The sequence below is a fragment of the Pan troglodytes genome, chromosome 4 (assembly GCF_028858775.2).
Source record: "Pan troglodytes isolate AG18354 chromosome 4, NHGRI_mPanTro3-v2.0_pri, whole genome shotgun sequence".
Taxonomy (NCBI): Eukaryota; Metazoa; Chordata; class Mammalia; order Primates; family Hominidae; genus Pan; species Pan troglodytes.
Window position 1 is genome coordinate 17922706 of NC_072402.2, and position 20687 is coordinate 17943392.

General features: G+C 42.1%; 1 protein-coding gene across 1 annotated transcript in view; it reads left to right on the forward strand.

Annotated features, from left to right (window-relative positions):
• BASP1 (brain abundant membrane attached signal protein 1) overlaps window positions 1-5238 on the forward strand; it is a 60191-nt gene extending 54953 nt beyond the window's left edge. Inside the window, exon 2 of the mRNA XM_016952979.4 lies at window positions 3617-5238. Coding sequence (XP_016808468.1) covers window positions 3626-4309 — 684 coding nt within the window. The 5' untranslated portion in view covers window positions 3617-3625 and the 3' untranslated portion in view covers window positions 4310-5238. The remainder of the gene's footprint in view (window positions 1-3616) is intronic.
• The last annotated feature ends 15449 nt before the right edge of the window (window positions 5239-20687 follow it).

Sequence of the window (20687 nt, forward strand, 5' to 3'; positions counted from 1 at the left end):
GTGAATTTCCTAGTTGTGGAGAAATGCAGTCAGTCTCAGCCTTTTCAGTAGAGCTTTGGTTTAGTGACTTTTTTAGTTGAAGTGACTTTCAGCATGGATTGTCTATTGCTGTATTTTTTTTAACTGCTTTATTTTAATCTTAGATGTTCCGACTTCTAACTTTCTATACCAAATGATGTCTTTCAAAATTAGAAGTAACAGAAATGAATGAAATCGGCTGGGCATGGTGGCTCACGCCTGTAATCCCAGCATTTCGGGAGGCCGAAGTGGGCAGATCACCTGAGGTCAGGAGTTCAAGACCAGCCTGGCCAACATGGTGAAACCTCATCTGTGCTAAAAATACTAAAATTAGCTGGGCATGGTGGCAGGCTCCTGTAATCTCAGCTACTCGGGAGGCTGAGGCAGGAGAATTGCTTGAACCTGGGAGGCGGAGGTTGCAGTGAGCCGAGATTGTGCTGCTGTTGCACTCCAGCCTAGGTGACAGACTGAGACTGCATTTCAAGAAAAAAAAAAAAAAAAGAAAGAAAAGAAAAAGAATGAAATCATTAAACTGTATGCTCATTGCTTTCTCTTGGTAAAAAGCTTCTCTGGCAAATAGGAAGATGAAATGTTGAGAGGCAGAGGATACTCAAAATACTGAATTTCTTCCTTATTCCCTCAACACCTGAGTTCTGAACTACCCCAGGTGGCACCATCCTTGTAACCCAGGCGCATAACATTCCTGGGCTGAGAGCTTTGCCCCACTGCCGGCTTCTCAGTGGAGTTCCTTCTATCCCCTCTATGGTGCCTTCCTGCCTTACTGAATTTTGCTGGACTTGGCCTTTGCTCGTAGTACAGCTCCACGAACTCAGCTAGTAGGATTTCCTTATGGGTAAAAGAAGAATGTGAATGGCATACTACCCCACGGTGCTGTTGAGATTACATATTTTATGTAATATATTTATGAGTAGGATTGTGCTTGATACCTAGGAAACAGTTAATAGATGTTGTAGGCAAGGTCTTCACGCATATGGTCTTGGGAAATAATGAGACAATCCTGCTTTTCGAGGGTTCAGGTGGGTCCTATGAGCCTCCCTCTGATACCTCAATATAACCAGTAGAGGTAAATTAGCAAAATGCCAGGGGCGTTTGTTAACTTTGTTTGAAACACAAACTGGATTGAGACATATTTTCTTACTTATAACTTGATTATGTGTGTTCATTTTCAACCCAGAAACAAATCGCAGCTGGGCATAAAACAAAGAATAGAATGTGGCCTTAACTATGTGTCAGAAAAGCCAGTTTTAGTAACTCAGATTTTAGGTTTGTAACCCAACATGACTTTAAACCTCTGGGGATTGCTGTATAGAATTTCATGCTGTGGGTGTCAGAAAGCAGCACCCCACGTTATACTTACTGTACCCCCTATGTTTGCACTTTATCTTAGTGTCTGTAATTTCTAAGTTGGTGTATGGGTTTCTATTACTGGATTGAGAGAAGATCCTAAAGGCAGACCTGTTAGGTTTCCTGTTTCTTATTTAGCTCAACCTAAGGGACCCAATGTATTTTGAAATCTCAGAGCTGAAATTATATTTGGTATAGGCCATTCGTGTATACTGACTAGTTAAGAATTCAATGGAAGAGTTATAAACTATAATTTAAAATATTGATCCGGTTTATTTCTTTATATTTTCATGTACTGCTCTGTGATTGCTTATAGGATGAAAGTATATTTAATTGCATTTTTTGCCATGTATGTTTGTTTCTACTTTTGAGGGAGAAATAATCAAAAATTAAATCCAATGGAGCCTGTCTGAAGCAGGTTATGAGCAATTGCCACTCCCTTTTCTAGAAAAAAAGGACATGTAAGAGAATCTTAGGTAACATCATAAAGACCTTTCTTGAGAATATGAATAGTATTTTAGTCAAATTTCAGTTTATTGCTTTTCTCTTCCCCCAACTACTGAAGTCATTCCAGATTAGAATTAGCATATAGAATGGTGAGAAAACTTTTGACTGAAGAATTCGTTTTCTTCCACCAAAAACTCGACTTTTAATAAGATAAATATAGGTTATTTCACTGTCATGAATCTTGATTCCAAGGAAGTAATAAACAGCAAATCCTTCTTTTCTAAATAAGGGATGTATATATTTGCAAAGCTGGCAAAGGAGTGTGTACAGTTCTGCCAGTGGACCTGACCTGGGCAAAACCAGGTGGTTCCCCCCTGCTCTTTCTAACCTCCCTTGGGGTCCAGGGCGAGGCTGATGCCCTCTCCTGGGCTTTTCTCATTTATGGGACTAATGAGGATAGTATAATGTGATTTCTGCCATGCTTCATCCAGGAAAAGCAACCATTTTCTTTGCAAAAGCAACATTTCAGTGGATTTTCACTGATGTGTGGTGACAGAAAAATGGACTTGAAGGAAAAAAAACGCACCAAGAGTCTATTTAGCTCTGGCCATGGTTCTGGATGAAATTTATTATTTATCTGGTTTAATGCTTGGTTTTCAGAGGAGAGAATTTTAAGATTCAAATACAAATCAAGTTTCTTGTGCCAGAATGAAAGCGGCAGCCTTAAGACAGTTGTTAATGACCATTGAATGTGCATGTATAGCTTGAATTCTAACCAGGAAATTGATAATGAACAACAATTTTATGTTACTATAGAACTACTTTTTTTAAGCTGAAAATACCTTGAAATGAATTTATGTCAGACACAGCCAGCAAGAGACACTGGCTTTTTCATAACTGCCCCTGCTTGGTAAGAAGATAGACTGAATCCTGTTTACCTTACGTGTTTGAAGATGTGTTTGCTGATATAACACACACACATATGTAGCAGAGAGAGTTTGTAGTTTGAGATTATTTTCTAGAAATCTGTGATTTGTGCTTTATTACAGCTGTGCAGTTTCTCCAGAAAGCATTTTAAAATTGCAGCGCCTTTCTCTAGCTCTAACCTGGGTCTAAGATGGCTGCCCCTGCCGTGCTGCACACGCCTGTTCCACGCTTGGTGTTTGCATCAGACATGGGATTGCAGATGAAAAACAGATAGCGCTCCTCCTCTCCAGGGTTGACAAACTTTGCCTCTAATCACTGATTCTTTGATCTCAGCTTATTATTCCCTCAACTGGCTATGATTAGAAGCTCCACAACTGAGCTCCTTAATTTCTTTTCTTGACACATTGTTTTAAAAACTCATTTAAAATTATTGCAGAACTCACTTAATTGAGCTCCTTAATGTTTTTGATTCTTTTTTAAAATTTTTAACTTTTAATTGTGTAATAACAGTGTAATATAATAATTTAACTGATTACCCGGGCGTGGTGGGTACACCTGTGGGCCCAGCTGTGTGGGAGGCTGAGGCGGGAGGATGCCCTGAGCCCAGGAGGTGGAGGCTGCAGTGAGAAGAGATCTCACCACGGCATTCCAGCCTGGGTAACATAGCGAGACCCTGTCTCAAAAATAAATACATGAATAAATTGAATTTAACTGTGCCTAACTATAGTTTACCATGCCACCCCTTTGGGGTGTGCAGTGCAGCAGGCCCAGAACCCCTTGCTTTGCAAAATGCAGCTTTTTGTGGTCCCCACACTTGCCTAGTAACCGCCGTTTTGTTTTGTTTTGTGTTTGCTTCCAGAACTCCAAGATGGGAGGCAAGCTCAGCAAGAAGAAGAAGGGCTACAATGTGAACGACGAGAAAGCCAAGGAGAAAGACAAGAAGGCCGAGGGCGCGGCGACGGAAGAGGAGGGGACCCCGAAGGAGAGTGAGCCCCAGGCGGCCGCAGAGCCCGCCGAGGCCAAGGAGGGCAAGGAGAAGCCCGACCAGGACGCCGAGGGCAAGGCCGAGGAGAAGGAGGGCGAGAAGGACGCGGCGGCTGCCAAGGAGGAGGCCCCGAAGGCGGAGCCCGAGAAGACGGAGGGCGCGGCAGAGGCCAAGGCTGAGCCCCCGAAGGCGCCCGAGCAGGAGCAGGCGGCCCCCGGCCCCGCTGCGGGCGGCGAGGCCCCCAAAGCTGCTGAGGCCGCCGCGGCCCCGGCCGAGAGCGCGGCCCCTGCCGCCGGGGAGGAGCCCAGCAAGGAGGAAGGGGAACCCAAAAAGACTGAGGCGCCCGCAGCTCCTGCCGCCCAGGAGACCAAAAGTGACGGGGCCCCAGCTTCAGACTCAAAACCCGGCAGCTCGGAGGCTGCCCCCTCTTCCAAGGAGACCCCCGCAGCCACGGAAGCGCCTAGTTCCACACCCAAGGCCCAGGGCCCCGCAGCCTCCGCAGAAGAGCCCAAGCCGGTGGAGGCCCCGGCAGCTAATTCCGATCAAACCGTAGCCGTGAAAGAGTGACAAGGACAGCCTATAGGAAAAAATAATACCACTTAAAACAATCTCCTCTCTCTCTCTCTTTCTCTCTCTATCTCCTCTCTCTCTCTCTCTCCTCTCCTATCTCTCCTCTCTCTCTCTCCTATACTAACTTGTTTCAAATGGGAAGTAATGATATGTATTGCCCAAGGAAAAATAAAGGATGTTGTCCCATCAAGGGAGGGAGGGGGTGGGAGAATCCAAATAGTATTTTTGTGGGGAAATATCTAATATACCTTCAGTCAACTTTACCAAGAAGTCCTGGATTTCCAAGATCCGCGTCTGAAAGTGCAGTACATCGTTTGTACCTGAAACTGCCGCCACATGCACTCCTCCACCGCTGAGAGTTGAATAGCTTTTCTTCTGCAATGGGAGTTGGGAGTGATGCGTTTGATTCTGCCCACAGGGCCTGTGCCAAGGCAATCAGATCTTTATGAGAGCAGTATTTTCTGTGTTTTCTTTTTAATTTACAGCCTTTCTTATTTTGATATTTTTTTAATGTTGTGGATGAATGCCAGCTTTCAGACAGAGCCCACTTAGCTTGTCCACATGGATCTCAATGCCAATCCTCCATTCTTCCTCTCCAGATATTTTTGGGAGTGACAAACATTCTCTCATCCTACTTAGCCTACCTAGATTTCTCATGACGAGTTAATGCATGTCCGTGGTTGGGTGCACCTGTAGTTCTGTTTATTGGTCAGTGGAAATGAAAAAAAAAAAAAAAAAGTCTGCGTTCATTGCAGTTCCAGTTTCTCTTCCATTCTGTGTCACAGACACCAACACACCACTCATTGGAAAATGGAAAAAAAAAAACAAAAAAACAAAAAAATGTACAATGGATGCATTGAAATTATATGTAATTGTATAAATGGTGCAACAGTAATAAAGTTAAACAATTAAAAAGAAGTAATAAAGACTATTGGGTTTTTTGTTCTGTTTGTTTTACTTCTATAGTCCCCTTCAATAACTACTTTATCAGAGAACAGAGCACTGTATTGGCCATTTTTCTGAATATATTTGGATAGAAGTACAAAAATAGACCAGGGACGGTGGATCACGCCTGTAATCCCAGCACTTTTGGAGGCCAAGGCAGGTGGATGGCTTGAGCCCAAGAGTTGAGGACCAGCCTGAGTAAGATAGTGAGACCCCACCTCTATTTTTTTAAAAAAAATTGCCAACATTATTTGTTGAAAAAAATAGGGCAATGTCAGTAAACTATCTCAGAAGAAGTTAAACTGAAAACTTACTGCATCTATGCATATGCACCCTCTGAAAATGTAACTAATTAAGAAGAAGAGAGATTTTGAATAAAACACGTTAAAAGACAATAAATAGATTTGATCTTGAAGGCTGGGGAAAAAATGAATGACAGGATCTTATAGAAACCTGTGTTTGTAAATTGTGGCACCACTAATGGTTATTCTGTTCTATCCCATCCCCTATTTTTATTTTTATCATATTCATGGTAGAGCCAGGAAAGGCGACCTGAGAATTGTGCTATGAGACAGCAGTGATGTGGAAGCAAGCATGGAGCCGACCTTTATGGTGACCGGATTTTGGTCCTGATTTTGCCACTAGTGACTTGGATGGGTTTTAAGTCACTTCCAACCTTCCCAGACCTTCCTTGCTTTACTTACAAAAGGGTGTAGCCTTTATGATCTCTGAGGCAAGGTCCCATTTAATGGTTTGGGTACATACCCGGTGACAATTTAATGTCACGATGCATAGGTATGCACAGACTGATGGGATGTCTTTTCCATGTCTTGATTCTCCAAAACTCACAGAGTAATGAATAACAATTTCATAGTTTAGAAAACGCCGACATAGGAAATGTCCTGTGGAATGTGTGAAGGCCAGTGTAATGGAATTGATTCTCAAAGGGACATTAATGACACAATGGATTCAGACGAACCTGGTTCCATTCTTACGGGTTACACTACACATGGTTAAATAAAAAAGGGAAAAAAATCTTTGAGTATTTTGGGAGTAGCCTATAGTCTGTCTCTTACCTCATTGGGAAAGAAAAAGTGGTGAAAGTTGAGGATTATGTAAGTATTATACCCGTTGGGTTCAACTGGTATTTATGATCATTTTTTGGCACTTTGGGTTCTTGTTTCTATAGTGAGATAAATTTGAATTCTTAATGCTTGAATGCACAGCATACAAGAAATCTGTAAACACAGTAACCACCAGGCAACTGTTTTACATAAGGAAAAAGAAGGGGAATGTCCAGGTAATTACCCGTGTGTCCTCGCATATACAAAATAGCTTGGGGGCCAGTGATGGTGATGGAGTGGTAAAAGATTCAGTGAACCATGGAGGACATTTATATAGTTACTGATTAAATGCCATGCATTTATTGCAGAAAAATATGCTTGGTGGAAGTAATATTTTATATATTCACTGTCTTCTCCACTTCCCCTTCTTCTAATAAAAAAAATGCTAAGCTTTTTGGTAATTAGAACAATCAAATCAGCCTCCCAGATTAGCATTTATTACTACAAATTGCCATTTTTTGAATAAATGAAACTGAGACATTTTTCTGAATTTATTTGGAGTTGCAGAGTAGGAGAATTAAAATCTGAGCTATATATATTTATTTTTCTTTTTTATAACTCTATTAGGTGTTGAAGCAATTAAAAAGTGTTAGAAATATAGTCACCAAAATGTTTAAATCAGAATTTTAACCTAGCCATGGTTCATGACATTGAATTTTACCATACTGAAGAAAAAAACTTGAGCTGTAGTTTGAAGTTGTATATGCAGCAGAAAATGTAGTACGTGTGGGAGTAATTGGCTCAGCCAGGAAGGGAACAATGTTGGGCCATGTTAATTTGGATTAACCTAGATTGTTCTTGCCTCATGAATGATTTAAAATGAAGAGAAGGGACTGCACAGCCTGTGCTGAACAGGCAAGTCAGAACCATCGGGGAACTTACCGCATATTTGCTTCACTAACTTAGGCATGTCCCTCTCCTCTATGAAGAATGAAGTGTTCCATGGTCTAACGTTCATTTACTGGGTGCCTTTGTGCGTACTGCAAGGAGGAAACTATGAGGAATCCAGAGGAACTTGTACAGGGATGCCAGGTTTGTCCCTCCACTTTGAACATTCTTTTCCGTAGCTGATGCCGCCTCTGCATGATGGGAATGGACTCTGGTCCCCAAGAGCTGGCATGTGCCATGCATCCCAGGATGGCCCTTCCTGGTCTCAACCCTGAGAGAAGGCCATCTTCAGTCTGTTCCTGGCAATATGGAGACAGAGGCGATACTGGCACTCCCAGAATGTCATTCCCCAGTCTTGGAGAATCTTCTTTCTCTGTAGAATCAAGACGTAGGTCTAGTGGACAGTAAGGACTTGGTTGTCAACTACTTGCACTGACAAGACCTAGACATACTTTAGCTGGGTAACTTCTTTACCTAAGTTGGGTAAATCATTAGGTACCAGCATAGCCAAGAGTACTTACTGCATTGCTAACAGGAAGTTTGTTTTCATAAAGCATCCTGGGACTTTAATTTTCCTTGAATGACACATCATGGTATAACGAAACACAGTATCTTCACTGAAACAGGCACATACTAGTTAGTGTCCATGATCAGAGCTAACTATAGGACACCGATCTTAAGTGTTCTTTCATAGATAGGAGGCATATACATATCCAGCAAATTTCAGTCAGGTTTCATCTATGAAAAAAACTCATTTATGAAATTTCCTATTTTGGTGTTTTCCGGTTTCTTGTCTCAAGATTGATGGGATTAATCTCCATCCTTTTGATTTCTATTCTGCTATTTGGGAAGGTAACTGGAGTTATTTTGAGCTTTGTTTTAGCTAATTTGCATAATAATGAAAACTGGATGCTCAGGAGGTAATCTTAAAAATGTACCAAATGGCAGTACCACTAGTAGTTGTGAGATTAATCAGGTGAGCTTTTACATTTATCCTCATAAAAGGAGGCACAATTTGCTTGATTTGTAACTGACACTGATTTGGTTTACTAAGTAGTTAATATTTTAAATATTTAGCTCAGAGAGTGCTATTTGGCCAGAGTGTCATGTATTTTCTCAATGCTATCTCCTCACAGAAAAATTAAAAGGGCAATGTAGGGAGTTTTTCATGAAGCTATATTTCTTTGATTTTTTTATACATGCTATCTCTTACCATGATTCTGTATGCTTTCTACTGTTTCTTTTTGTTTGTTTGTTTTTAAATTTTTTTTTAGAGAGTCTCACTGTCACTCAGGCTAGAGTGAAGTGGTGCAATCATAGTTCACTGCAGCCTCAAACTCCTGGACTCAAGCGATCCTCTTGCCTTAGCATTCTGAGTGGCTAGGACTGCAAGCAAGCACCACCAGGCCCAGCTAATTTTTTTCTTTTTTTTTTTTGTAGAAACTGGGGTCTCACTATATTGTCCAGACTGGTCTCCAACTCCTGGGCTCAAGTGATCCTTCCCAAAGTGTTGTAATTATAGGCCTGAGCCACCATGCCCAGCCTCAACCTTTTTAAGGACAAAATTTATTAGTAGTATATAAAATCTCAAAGTCCAGGGAATCATGGATTTGGTACATTTCTCCAAGTTTCCTCGGTCTTCATTTTATTAAAAGCATTATTCATTCTGAAGCTATATGCTTCCATTCACATACATATTTAAGGAAATTCCTGAGGGAAATAACTTTGAAAAAGAACTACAATCATAAAAAAAATAGTGCAACTGTACACACTGAAATAAATGAACCAAGTAAAAATCTCATACCTATCTCCTTATCTCTTTTTATTATTTTTTAAATTTTTATTTATTTATTTAAGACGGAGTCTTAAACTCTTTCACCCAGGTTGGAGTGCAGTGGCAAAATCTGGGCACACTGCAACCTCCTCCCAGGCTCAAGTGATCCTCCAGTTACTCAGCCTCCTGAGTAACTGGGACTACAGGTGCATGCCAACACTCCCGTTTAATTTTGTGTATAATATTTTTGGTAGAGACAGGTTTTTGCCATGTTGCTCAGGCTGGTCTGAAAGTTTTAAGCTCAGGCGCTCTGCCCACCTTGGCCTCCCAAAGTGTTGGGATTACAGGCATGAGTCACCATGCCTGGCCCTATCTTTTTATCTCATGTGCACTTGATTTCCATTTTTTCCTAAGGTCCATATGTCACATTTATTTTTCATTTTGTTGTCTTTGAAGGTAATTTTATATTTTCCCTGAGTTTCCCTCTGGGTCCGGGAAAATTTGTCATTAATACCATTCATTTATAATTTAATGGCTTTGTATAATGTACCCATTCCTTTTATTGCAACTCCTTGAGGTCAATGTGTTAAAATGTTAAATGGAAAAATGATGGGTTAATAACTACTTATTTAGAATCATCTAGAGAACACATATACTTGCTTTGTTTTGTTTTGTTTTCATTTTTATTGCTTATATAGTCCAGGATTTAAGAGACTAAAATGGTCTCAATAAAAATGTTGTCTTGGGGAATTCTCACCTTAAATATAATTTTTACATATATTTCATGAATTCTGAATCAGAGTTTCAGATAATAAAAACAAAACATTGGTAGTCTTCAGGCTTCCCTGAATATCTGGGTATAGAAACTTATACCAAAGCTTAAAAATAAATATATTTTGGCCCAGATGCGGTGGCTCATGACTGTATCCCATGATTTTGGGAGGCCAAGGTGGGCAGATCACTTGAGGCCAGGAGTTCGAGACCAGCCTGGCCAATATGGCAAAACCCTGTCTCTACTAAAAATACAAAAATTAGCTGGCCATGGTGGTGCGCACATGTAATTCCAGCTACTGTGGAGGCTGAGGCAGGAGAATCACTTGAGATTCTTGGGGTGGAGGCTGCAGTGAGCTGAGATCGTGCCACTGCACTCCAGCCTGGGCAACGGGATGAGACTGTCTAAAAATAAAAATATACATACACACACACACAGACACGCACACACACACACACATACACATATATAAATCATTTAGAGAGCACTTTATATATATGTATAGTTTGTAAAACTTACATATATTTTTTGATTAAAAAAAATGATCTTACAGACTGAGTTCCAAACACTAGAGGCTTATTATTGGTGATCTCACTGTCTTTTGGCTTTTTAAGCTATGAATTTATTAAAGTAGAAAATATGTTTGAATAGGCAACAAAGATTCTTGCCTTGTAATTGAATGAATTAATCTTTAGTGTTGATTTGTTGTATTTAAAAGCCACACACCTGAAAGTCAGGCACATCACATAATTACTCAAAGAAAAACAGGCCCCTGTTTTACCTTGAGGAAGATTGGTTGACTTGTCACATGCTTTTGTTAACAAAAAAAGTGGGGAAAAAAAAATCCCCCCAGCCCTTCCTCTAAAAAGAAAGCAATCCTCTTAATGCAGGAGAAAGACTGCATTTCAGTTTTGAGTTTTGTCGTGAAAAGAGATGACACATGTAATTACAAGAGCCTTTTACACAGGTTGGGAGATTTGATTTGACAGTCGAACCCCATTAAAAGAAATGACTCTAAGGTCCTAAAGCAGCAGTGAACAATTTCCGTCCCACTCTGCCTCAGCACAGACATCTAAGAATAGACAAACTCTCAGCCGGAACCACCCACTGCGGGGCACCCAAGTCTGCCTAGTATGCAAATTCCCCAGAGGGTAGAGTTTTTCTTTTCTTTCTCTTTCTTTCTTTCTTTCTTTCTTTCTTTCTTTCTTTCTTTCTTTCTTTCTTTCTTTCTTTCTTTCTTTCTTTCTTCCTTTCTTTCAATTTTAAGAGCTGAAAATAATAGTTACCTTCTCTTTCAGGAGCTGAAATTGCCTTGACATTCAGAGCAAAACCTACCTTTACAAAATAAAACACACACACACACACTATAGTAGAAATGACAAAATCAAAATCAATTAAATAGAAGACAAGCCTAATTAGAATGAATCAGAAAGAGTTGCTTACATTTGGGCTGCTAATTAGAACTTCATAGTAACTTTTTTGTCTTTTGTTTATTTCCTCCCTTCCTTATTCTCTTTCCTCTACATTTTGTCTTTCCCATCAACTTCCCTACTTCCTCTTTTTTTGTTGTTGTTCAAGTACATAACTTCTATTGTGATAGTTTCACTCTTTACCTACTTCCTTCCTTCTTTCCTTCCTTCCTTCCTTCTTTCCTTCCTTCCTCTCTCCCTCCCTTCCTTCCATCCTTTCTTCCTCCCTTCCTTCCTCTCTCCTTCTTTTCCTTCCTTCCTTCCTTCCACTGACTGCACTCTGAGGCAAACGCTTACATTGGGCCAGAGCTATACACATTAAATGTATAGTTCTTACATTTTTAAGCCTGCCGGTTTTTCGGACTGCATAACCCTCATTCTTCATTTGTTCGGGAAGAACAAATATAATTTACTTGGAACTTTACTCATCTTACTCCTCCACTTCCCCCTGCCCCTCATTTATCTATAAGAATAATAAAGATTAAGAGAGACCATGTTCAGGAGTCAAGGTAATTTGAAATAGTCCTTGATGTACAGTGCTTATTAAAAGAGAATCTTGAAGATTCTACAACTACAGCTCTGTTTCAGAAAACAAGGCATCAGTTCCTAAATGTCATACAAATTGACTACATAAGAATTTTCTTGGATGTCTAAATAAAGAGATCCCAGCCCCTAAGCTGTGATCTTGATTCAGCAGTTTTTTTTTTTTTTTTTTTGAGAGAGAGAGTCTTGCTCTGTTGCCCAGGCTGGAGTGCAGTGGGGCAATCTTGGCTCACTACAACCTCCACCTCCTGGGTTCAAGCAATTCTCTGCTCAGCCTCCCAAGTAGCTGGGACTACAGGCATGTGCCACCACATCTGGCTAATTTTTGTATTTTTAGTAGAGATGAGGTTTCACCATGTTGGTCAGGCTGGTCTCGAACTCCTGGCCTCAGGTGATCCACCTGCCTCGTCCTCCCAAAGTGCTGTTAGAGGCATGAGCCACTGTGCCTGGCCTGATTCAGTAGTTCTTAAGGAAGGTAGAGGGGCAGGGCAAGAATTTCGTGAAGCTCCTCTTTGGGAATCTACTGGGATAGAGTGACTCACAAGATTTGAACAAAGAAGCTTGGACTAGAATCAGGGTTTGGTGGATCATTCTTTGATTTTAAGTTTACCTCATTAGAAAAAAAGATGGTAATAATAACAACAGAGTTGCTGTGAGGATTTTCAATAAGACCTGGAAGTAACTGCTTGTGATATACACTCAGTGAACCACAGCTATTCCAATGGAGGCTTCAGTTCCAAAAAAAAAAAAAAAAAAAAAAAAAAGCTGGGGTCATAAGCTCTGGCCTGTCTGTCTACTTCAATTGAGAAGGAATTTCTTAAGGTTTCCTTGGAAATAGAGTCACAACGACCACAGAATTGAGATCTGAATTGTCCTACAGAGAACAACCCCTCTTTGTAGGAGAAAAAGAAAACACAAATGTATGGCAATCTTTTTAGGGGAAAAGGGGGAGTCAAAATCCAAGATGGTTTTCCTGAGAATATTCAAATTAGATTATGGAGATAACAAGATGTGAACCAAGGAAAAAGAACGAATTGCCTTTATGCATGGGAGGTGAAGTAGCTGGAATCCCACCTTCATATCTTAGTTACCTCTGTAACCTGGGGACAGATTTCTTCTCAGAACCTCTGTGTGTTTACTCAAGAACTGGAGAGGCCGGACTCAGTGGCTCGCGCCTGTAATCCCAGCACTATGAGAGGCTGAGGTGGGCGGATCACTTGAGGTCAGGAGTTCGAGACCAGCCTGGCCAACATGGTGAAACCCCGTCTTTACTAAAAATACAAAAATTAGCTGGACGCGGTGGCATGAGCCTGTAATCCCAGTTATTCGGGAGGCTGAGGCAGGAGAATCGCTGAACCTGGGAGGCGGAGGTTGTAGTGAGCCGAGATCACGCCACTGCACTCCAGCCTGTGTGACAGAGTGAGACTCCATCTAATAAAAAAAAAAAAAAAAAAAAAAAAAAAAAAAAAGAACTGGAGAATATATCTGCCTTGGGGGCTGTGGAGAGGATAGAAGGCTGTGTTTAGCGCACAGCCTAGTACACGAGCATTTGTTAAATGGATGCGAGACCATGATGTTCATTTCCTTCTGAAACAAGAGAGCAATCATGAGTGAGGCAATCTCATCTTTTCCCTCACCATTTTTTATGAGCAATTTCTCTTAAAGGAAAATTCTGATGTTACGGATTAACTCTGGTTTAGTTTCTATTCATTCTGTATATATAACACTTTCCCATATGTCACCTCTCCTAGTGTGTTCGACATTGCTTCATTCATTCATTAACCAAATATTTATTAAGCTGCTGCTATCTTCCAGGCACTATATTCCCACAAATGCTAGGAATATGTTGAGCATAAAAACAGAGCTGGCCAGGCTCAGTGGCTCATGCCTGTAATCCCAGCATTTTGGGAGGCTAAAGTAGGAAGAGCCCTTAAGTCCAGGAGTTCAAGACCAGCTGGGGCAACACAGTGAGACCCCATCTCTATTTAAAACACAAAAAGCAAAAACAGCTCATGAGGGAGATGCAAATTAAAACCACGATGAGATATCACCTCTCACCTGTCAGCATGGCTATTATTAGAGAGACAAAAGATAACAAATGTTAATGAGAATGTGGAGGAAGGGAAATCTTGTACACTGCTTGTGGGAGTGTAAATTAATACAGCCATTATGGAAAATTGCATGGAGGTTTCTCAAAAAACTAAAAATAAAATTACCATATAATCCAGCAATCCCACTTCTGGGTAGTTACCCACAAAATTTGAAATCAGCGTGTTGAAGAGAAGTCTGTATGCCCATGTTCATTGTAGCACTCGTCACAATAGCCAAGATATGGAATCAACCTAAGGGTCCATCAATGGATGAATGAATGAATAAAGAAAATGTGGCAGGCCAGGTGCAGCGGCTCACGCCTATAATCCTAGCACTTTGGGCAGATTGCTTGAGCTCAGGAGTTTGAGACCAGCCTGGGCAATATGGCACAACCCCGTCTCTACAAAAAATGCAAAAAACTTAGCTGCATGTGGTGGTGCATGCCTGTGGTCCTAGCTACTTGGGGAGCTGAGGTGGGAGGATGACTTGAGCCCAGGAGGTGGAGGTTGCAGTGAACTGAGATCATGCCACTGCAGTGGAAAAAAAAAAGTGAGACCCTATCTCAAAAAAAAAAAAAAAAAAAAGGAAAGAAAAAGAAAATATGGCATATATATATATATATATAATGGAATACTAGTCAGCCTTATAAAAGGAAGAAGTTCCATCATTTGTGATGATATGGATGGAATTGGAGAACATTATGCTAAGTGGAATAAGCAAAATGCAGAAAGACAAACACCACGTGCTCTCACTTATATGTGAAAACTAAACTGATCTCAGAAGCAGAGAGTAGAACAATGGTGATCAGAGACTAGCTGGTGGGGGGAACAGGGAGATGATAATCAATGGATACAAAGCCTCACTTAGGCAGAAGGAATGAGTTTGATTTTTGTTTAGATCTATTGCATAGCATGGTGACTATCCCTAACAACTGAGTACTGCACATTTCCATTCGTTAAAAGAGTAAATCTCAGATGCTCTCATCACAAAAAAATAGGTCAAATATTGGAAGTGATGGATAAGTTAAGTCACTCATTAATAATTTCATATTATATTCAAAAATCATAACATTGTTTTGTACTCAGTAAATATATACAACTATAATTTGTCTATTAAAAGTCCCCAGAGCCCACAACTCTCACTTCAACTCTGGACTCCAAAACATCACTTGCCTCTTGGCCGCTGCCCTTGGACGACCCACAGGCATCTCAGAGGTAATATATCCTGACATGAACTTCTGATTTCCCCCAGACCTTGCTCCTTCATCCTTTCAGGGTTCATCTGAGGGTAAATTCATCCTCCAGATACTCACCCCAAGTCATCAACTCCACCCTCGGTTCAGCTTTTCTTATACTTGATAGTCCACGTGTCAGGAAATGTTGACTCTACATGTCCCCCATAACTGGGATCCAACCAGTCTTGCCACCCTGGCCCAGGCCAAATGAATCTCTTATTCTTTATTTTCCTGAGAAAGAGTCTCACTCTGTCGCCCAGGCTGCAGTGCAGTGGCGCCATCTCGGCTAACTGCAACCTCCGCCTCCTGGGTTCAAGCAATTCTCCTGCCTCAGCTTCTTGAGTACTTGGAATTACAGGTGTGTGCCACCACGCCCAGCTAATTTTTTTTTTTTTTAGAGTCTCACTCTGTTGCCCAGGCTGGAGTGCAGTGGCGCAGTCTCGGATCACTGCAACCTCTACCTCCCAGGTTCAAGCGATTCTCCTGCCTCAGCCTCCTGAGTAGCTGAGATTACAGGCGCATCACCATGCCCGGCTAATTTTTGTCTTTTTAGTAGAGATGAGGTTTCACCCTATTGGCCAGGCTGGTCTCGAACTCCTGACCTCGTGATCCTCCTGTCTCAGCCTCCCAAAGTGCTAGGATTACAGGCATGAGCCACTGCGCCAGGCCTTTTAAAGTTTTTAATGGAGATGGGGTTTCACCATGTTGGCCAGGCTGGTCTTGAACTCCTGACCTCAGGTGATTCACCCGCCTCGGCCTCTTAAATTGCTGGGATTACAAATGTGAGCCATGGGAATCTCTTATTCCGATTATTTGCAAGAGACTTCTCACCAACTTCTCTGCTCCTACCCTTGCTACTAAAATTCAACTCTTCTCATTAGAGCAGCCAGAAGTACCTTGCTAAGGTGTAAGTGGGATCATGTCACTCCTCAGCTCAAAACCTTCAATGGGCTCCCTGTCTTGCTCAGAGGGAGAGCCAAGGTCTCCACTAGATTAGACCTGGCAGAAGGAACAGTGACTCACTAGGTCCTACAGGCAGGACTGACTGCAAAAAGGGCTGGGCCTTGCTTAAACTCTTAAGAATTTCAAGAGAGCAAAGCATTCGATCCAGCACAGGACTCTGAGTGTGGGGTCCTTTGTGACTGTCCAGGTGGCACACCCATGAAGCTGGTCCTCCCTGCAAGATCTCCATGGGGTCTCCTTCCCATACCTCCCTCTGCTATCTCTGACTCCATCTTCTTCCTTTCTCTCTGCTTAACCAGACTGGCCAGCTGACAGGTCCTCTAAGAGGAAGTCAGGCACCTTGCCACTTTCTGGCCTTCGTGCTTGCTAGTCCCTCTGCCTGGAGCTTTTCCAAATTCCCTCCCTCCTCTCATGACTTTGCTCCAATGTCACATTCTCACGAGGCCATCCCTGATTATCCTATTTTAAATTGCAAGCCACTGCACACCCCTTCTCACACACACACCTTGCTCTCCTCCCCATTCCCTGATTATTTCCTTTATAGTGCTAGTCATCAAGATATGAGACCTTTTTCTTAAATAATTCGTTATTCGGTCTCCTTCCATAGACTATAAACTTCAGAGGACAGTGATTTTTGTCTTTTTCATTCAATGTTACTTCCAGTGCCTAGGATGGAGTAGATTGTCAATACATCTTATTTGAAGAGATGAGTAGGTCAGTGGCAGAGGATGTAACAATTAAACAAACAATCATCCAACAATACACAATTAAACCAGAATCATGTACTGAGAAGGAAGGTAACTGTATTAGTCTGTTTCCATGCTGCTAATAAAGATATAGCCAAGTCTGGGTAATTTAAACAGGAAAAAGTTTTAATGGACTTACGGTTCCACATGGCTGGGGAGGTCTCAAAATCATGGCAGAAGGCAAGGAGCAAGTCACATCTTACATGGATGGCAGCGAGTAAAAAGAGAGCTTGTGCAGGGAAACTGCTGTTTTTAAAACCATCAGATCTCATGAAACTTATTCACTATCACGAGAACAAAATCATGGGAAAGACTCGTCTTCGTGATTCAATTACCTCCCACCAGGTTCCTCCCATGACGTGGGAATTGTGGGTGTTACAATTCAAGATGAGATTTGGGTGGGAACACAGCCAAACCATATCAGTAACCTAGTTCCACAAAAGACATAACCCCAACCAGGAGCCAGCTGGGGAGGGGGAAAGGTGTCCAGGCAGAGGGAACAGCTGGACAAAGGGCCTGTGTGCTGAGGAAGCAAGGAACACTTGATGAGCTAAGAGAGGCCACAGTAGTGGGAATGCACAGACAAAAAAGCAAAGTTGGAAAAGATGAGTGTGGGCACCTGGCTGAGGTTCGAGCCAGCAGACCCTTGCAAGCCATGCGGAGGACACCGCCCTTCATCCTTGGGATGATTAGAAGTCACAGGAGGGCTGCAGACAGAAAGGGCATATGAGAGAAAAGAAAAGATTATTCTAGGTTCAGTGTAGAGAACAGATGGGGGTGGCCTCAGGGAGACTGGAGAGAAAGTTATTTGCAGACTGCTGGGTGACAGTTGCTTGGATGACAGAGGGGGCAGAAAAGATAGAGAAAACCAGGCTGTTGAGGCTTTTATTTAGGTGGTAAAAACCACAGAATTGGCTCATGCCTGTAATCCCAGCACTTTGGGAGGCTGAGACAGGTGGATCACCTGAGGTCAGGAGTTCAAGACCAGCCTGGCCAACATGGCAAAACCCCGTCTCTGTTAAAAATACAAAAATTAGCTGGGCATAGTGGCACGAACTTGTAATCCCAGCTATTTGGGAGGCTGAGGCAGGAGAATCGCTTGAACCTGGGAGGCGGAGGTGCAGTGAACCGAGATTGTGCCATTGCACTCCAGCCTGGGTGACAGAGCGAGACTCTGTCTCAAAAAAAAAGAGAAAAGACTGTTGCAAAGTGATGTCATCAGAGGCTTCAGTTAAGGCAAGGAGGTGGGAAGGATCCTCCAAAAAGAAGGTTGAGGGTAAAAAGGAGTTTGCACATGATGAGGCAGAGGTTTTGGAGGGTGGCGTGGCAGCATTCAGGAGGTAAGGGCAGAACTTGGCTGAATCTGGGGCAAGGAACCATATGAAACCTTATGGATTTGCTGGTGTTGCAGCATGAAATGTTTGTTCATGGTAGTTTACCCTGGTGTTGGCTGATAGTGATGGGAGATAAGGGACATGAAGATTCGATTTCCGCAATCCCGTGGGTGATGGCGGGCCCTGGGCCTAATGGCTAAAGGTCTCGAGTCACAAGACCTGGGGTGAGGTCCTTCTAAGCTTCTGGGTAGGGAGGTGAATTCCACCCCTGCACAACTCTGGGTCATAACTTCTTGGAGGTTGATGCTATCTTAATGAGCGCAAAGGAGGAAGCCCTGAATTTTCTCTAAGCTGTCCCCCACTTTGTCTCCGTCCACCTAGTAGGCTGGCCCTCAAACCAAGCATGAGTGGGCGGGCGTACTTTACACTCGGGTTAGGTACTCACTGTTCTGTCACCTCGAATCTCTTTGAAGACTTGCGTGGCTTTATGCTTCTTGACCCTCCCTCTCTCATGACTAGAAGATGCTAGCAGACCCCAGGCTTGAAGCTTGGCACTGAGACTCTGGGGCAAGTTACATGACCTCTTTGTGCTTTATCTTCCTTATCTGTAAACTGGGAGTAATAATCTGGCTCAATTCACAGCGTTGTCACCAGAATCAAATGACGTAAGTGGTCTAAAGCACAGTATCTAAAACCTAGTAAGAGATTAAAGAAAAAGTGCAGCCCCATCTCTTCCCACTTCCTAGTTTGTTCCCTTGACTCTAGCTGTACGGGACACTTTCCAACCCATCGTCCAATTCTCCTTGCTATGCTTTTGAACATGCCTGGAATTCCTTTCCTTCATGAGTCTCCTCTGCCTTCTCCACTTCACTACGGCTCACTGTGTGTCTATAAGTTTCTACCCATTCTACCCATTCCTGACTCAGGAGTGCTGACATGTAACTACTCCGGTGCTCCTCTGTCGCTCACTCCAGCTCCTTCCTAGCAACCATCAACTTACCAACATCGACTCTTGAGCACGAGGGTCTCCTCACTAGGCTGTGCGTGACTTGTGGGCAGGGACCCTCCTCATTCTCTTATCCCCAGTACCTTGAACATTGCCTCATGCTCAGCGTTTCAAAATATCTGTTGCGATGTAAATGACTTAAGTAACAGGACTGTCTTTTCTCTCCAGATCTATTTGTCTTTTACAAGGAGACGAAAACTTTAAGTAAAAATGACTTTTGGCCAGGCTTGATGGCTCATGCTTGTAATCCCAGCACTTTGGGAGACCGAGGTGGGAGGATTGCTTGAGTTCAGGAAATTTGAGATCAACCTGAGTAACATGGTGAGACCCCCGTCTCTACAAAAAATTAAAAAATTAGCCAGGCTTAGTGTCACATACCTGTAGTCCCAGCTCCTCAGGAGGCTGAGGCAGGAGAATCAATTGAGCCCAGGAGGTCAAGGCTGCAGTGAGTCGTGATCGTGCCATTGTACTTCAGCCTTGGTGACAGTGTAAGACCCTATCTCAAAAAAAAAAAAGAAAAAAAAGAAAATGACACTCAACTGTCCCATTTCAGGCAATGGTCGGGCAGAGGAGAAGGTATTTATCTGGGGAAGAATAGGGTGACTTGCTGAGAAGGGAGACTTATATTGGTGGGAGTCACCCTAGAATCACTAAAATTGTGTTATTTCTTATGAACACTTCTGACTCCCTCTCTTAATAAGGCCAATTTTGTATTTGGTAGCAACATAATGTGTTATCTTGTGTGAATATGTTTTAAAAATAAAATAATCTTATATTTTATAAACTTACACAGATTATTTTCTTTGTATTATAAATTGTATTATTGAGCTTGCTTATGTATAATAATGGGATTGTTTCTTTTTAGTAATTAAAAATTTGTATTCTTCATTTACACAACACATACAAAAAGATGCTACAAGAACGTTGTACTTTTTAAAAGACATTCCCATTGGTAGTGGCTTCATTTAAACTGGGAGTTTGATTTTAGGGAGACATTCTGGGCAGTTGTGCTATCTACCTAGCTTGATTGGTACTTTGTTATAAACTTGGGCTTCCAGGAAACATTTGCATCTGGCAGGGGTCTGTAATTCTCAGTGGGCTAGATTTGGTCTTGGCTGATTTTTTTGAGGCCACCATTTTGTTGGTTGGTTATTTATACCTGCCCAACCACCTCACTGCCCAACCAGTGAGTTCAGGTTCACTCACACAAAGTCCTTCTGACATTACAATCAGAATTCTTCCTGTAGATTTCCCCCATCATCTGATTCTCTGAAGCAGGTATAAATTCATACTTAGGAGAGATACCACACCAGCTATAAGCCACTCTCAAATGCAAGAGGAGGCCAAAAAGTATTGCTGTTGAATCAGACACAGCTTTGTTGTGTTGAGCCTAAAGATAGTTTTAATTTGAATTTTTCTTTTTTTTTTTTTCTTTTTTTGAGACAGAACCTCCCTTTGTTGCCCAGGCTGGAGTGCAGTGGTGCGC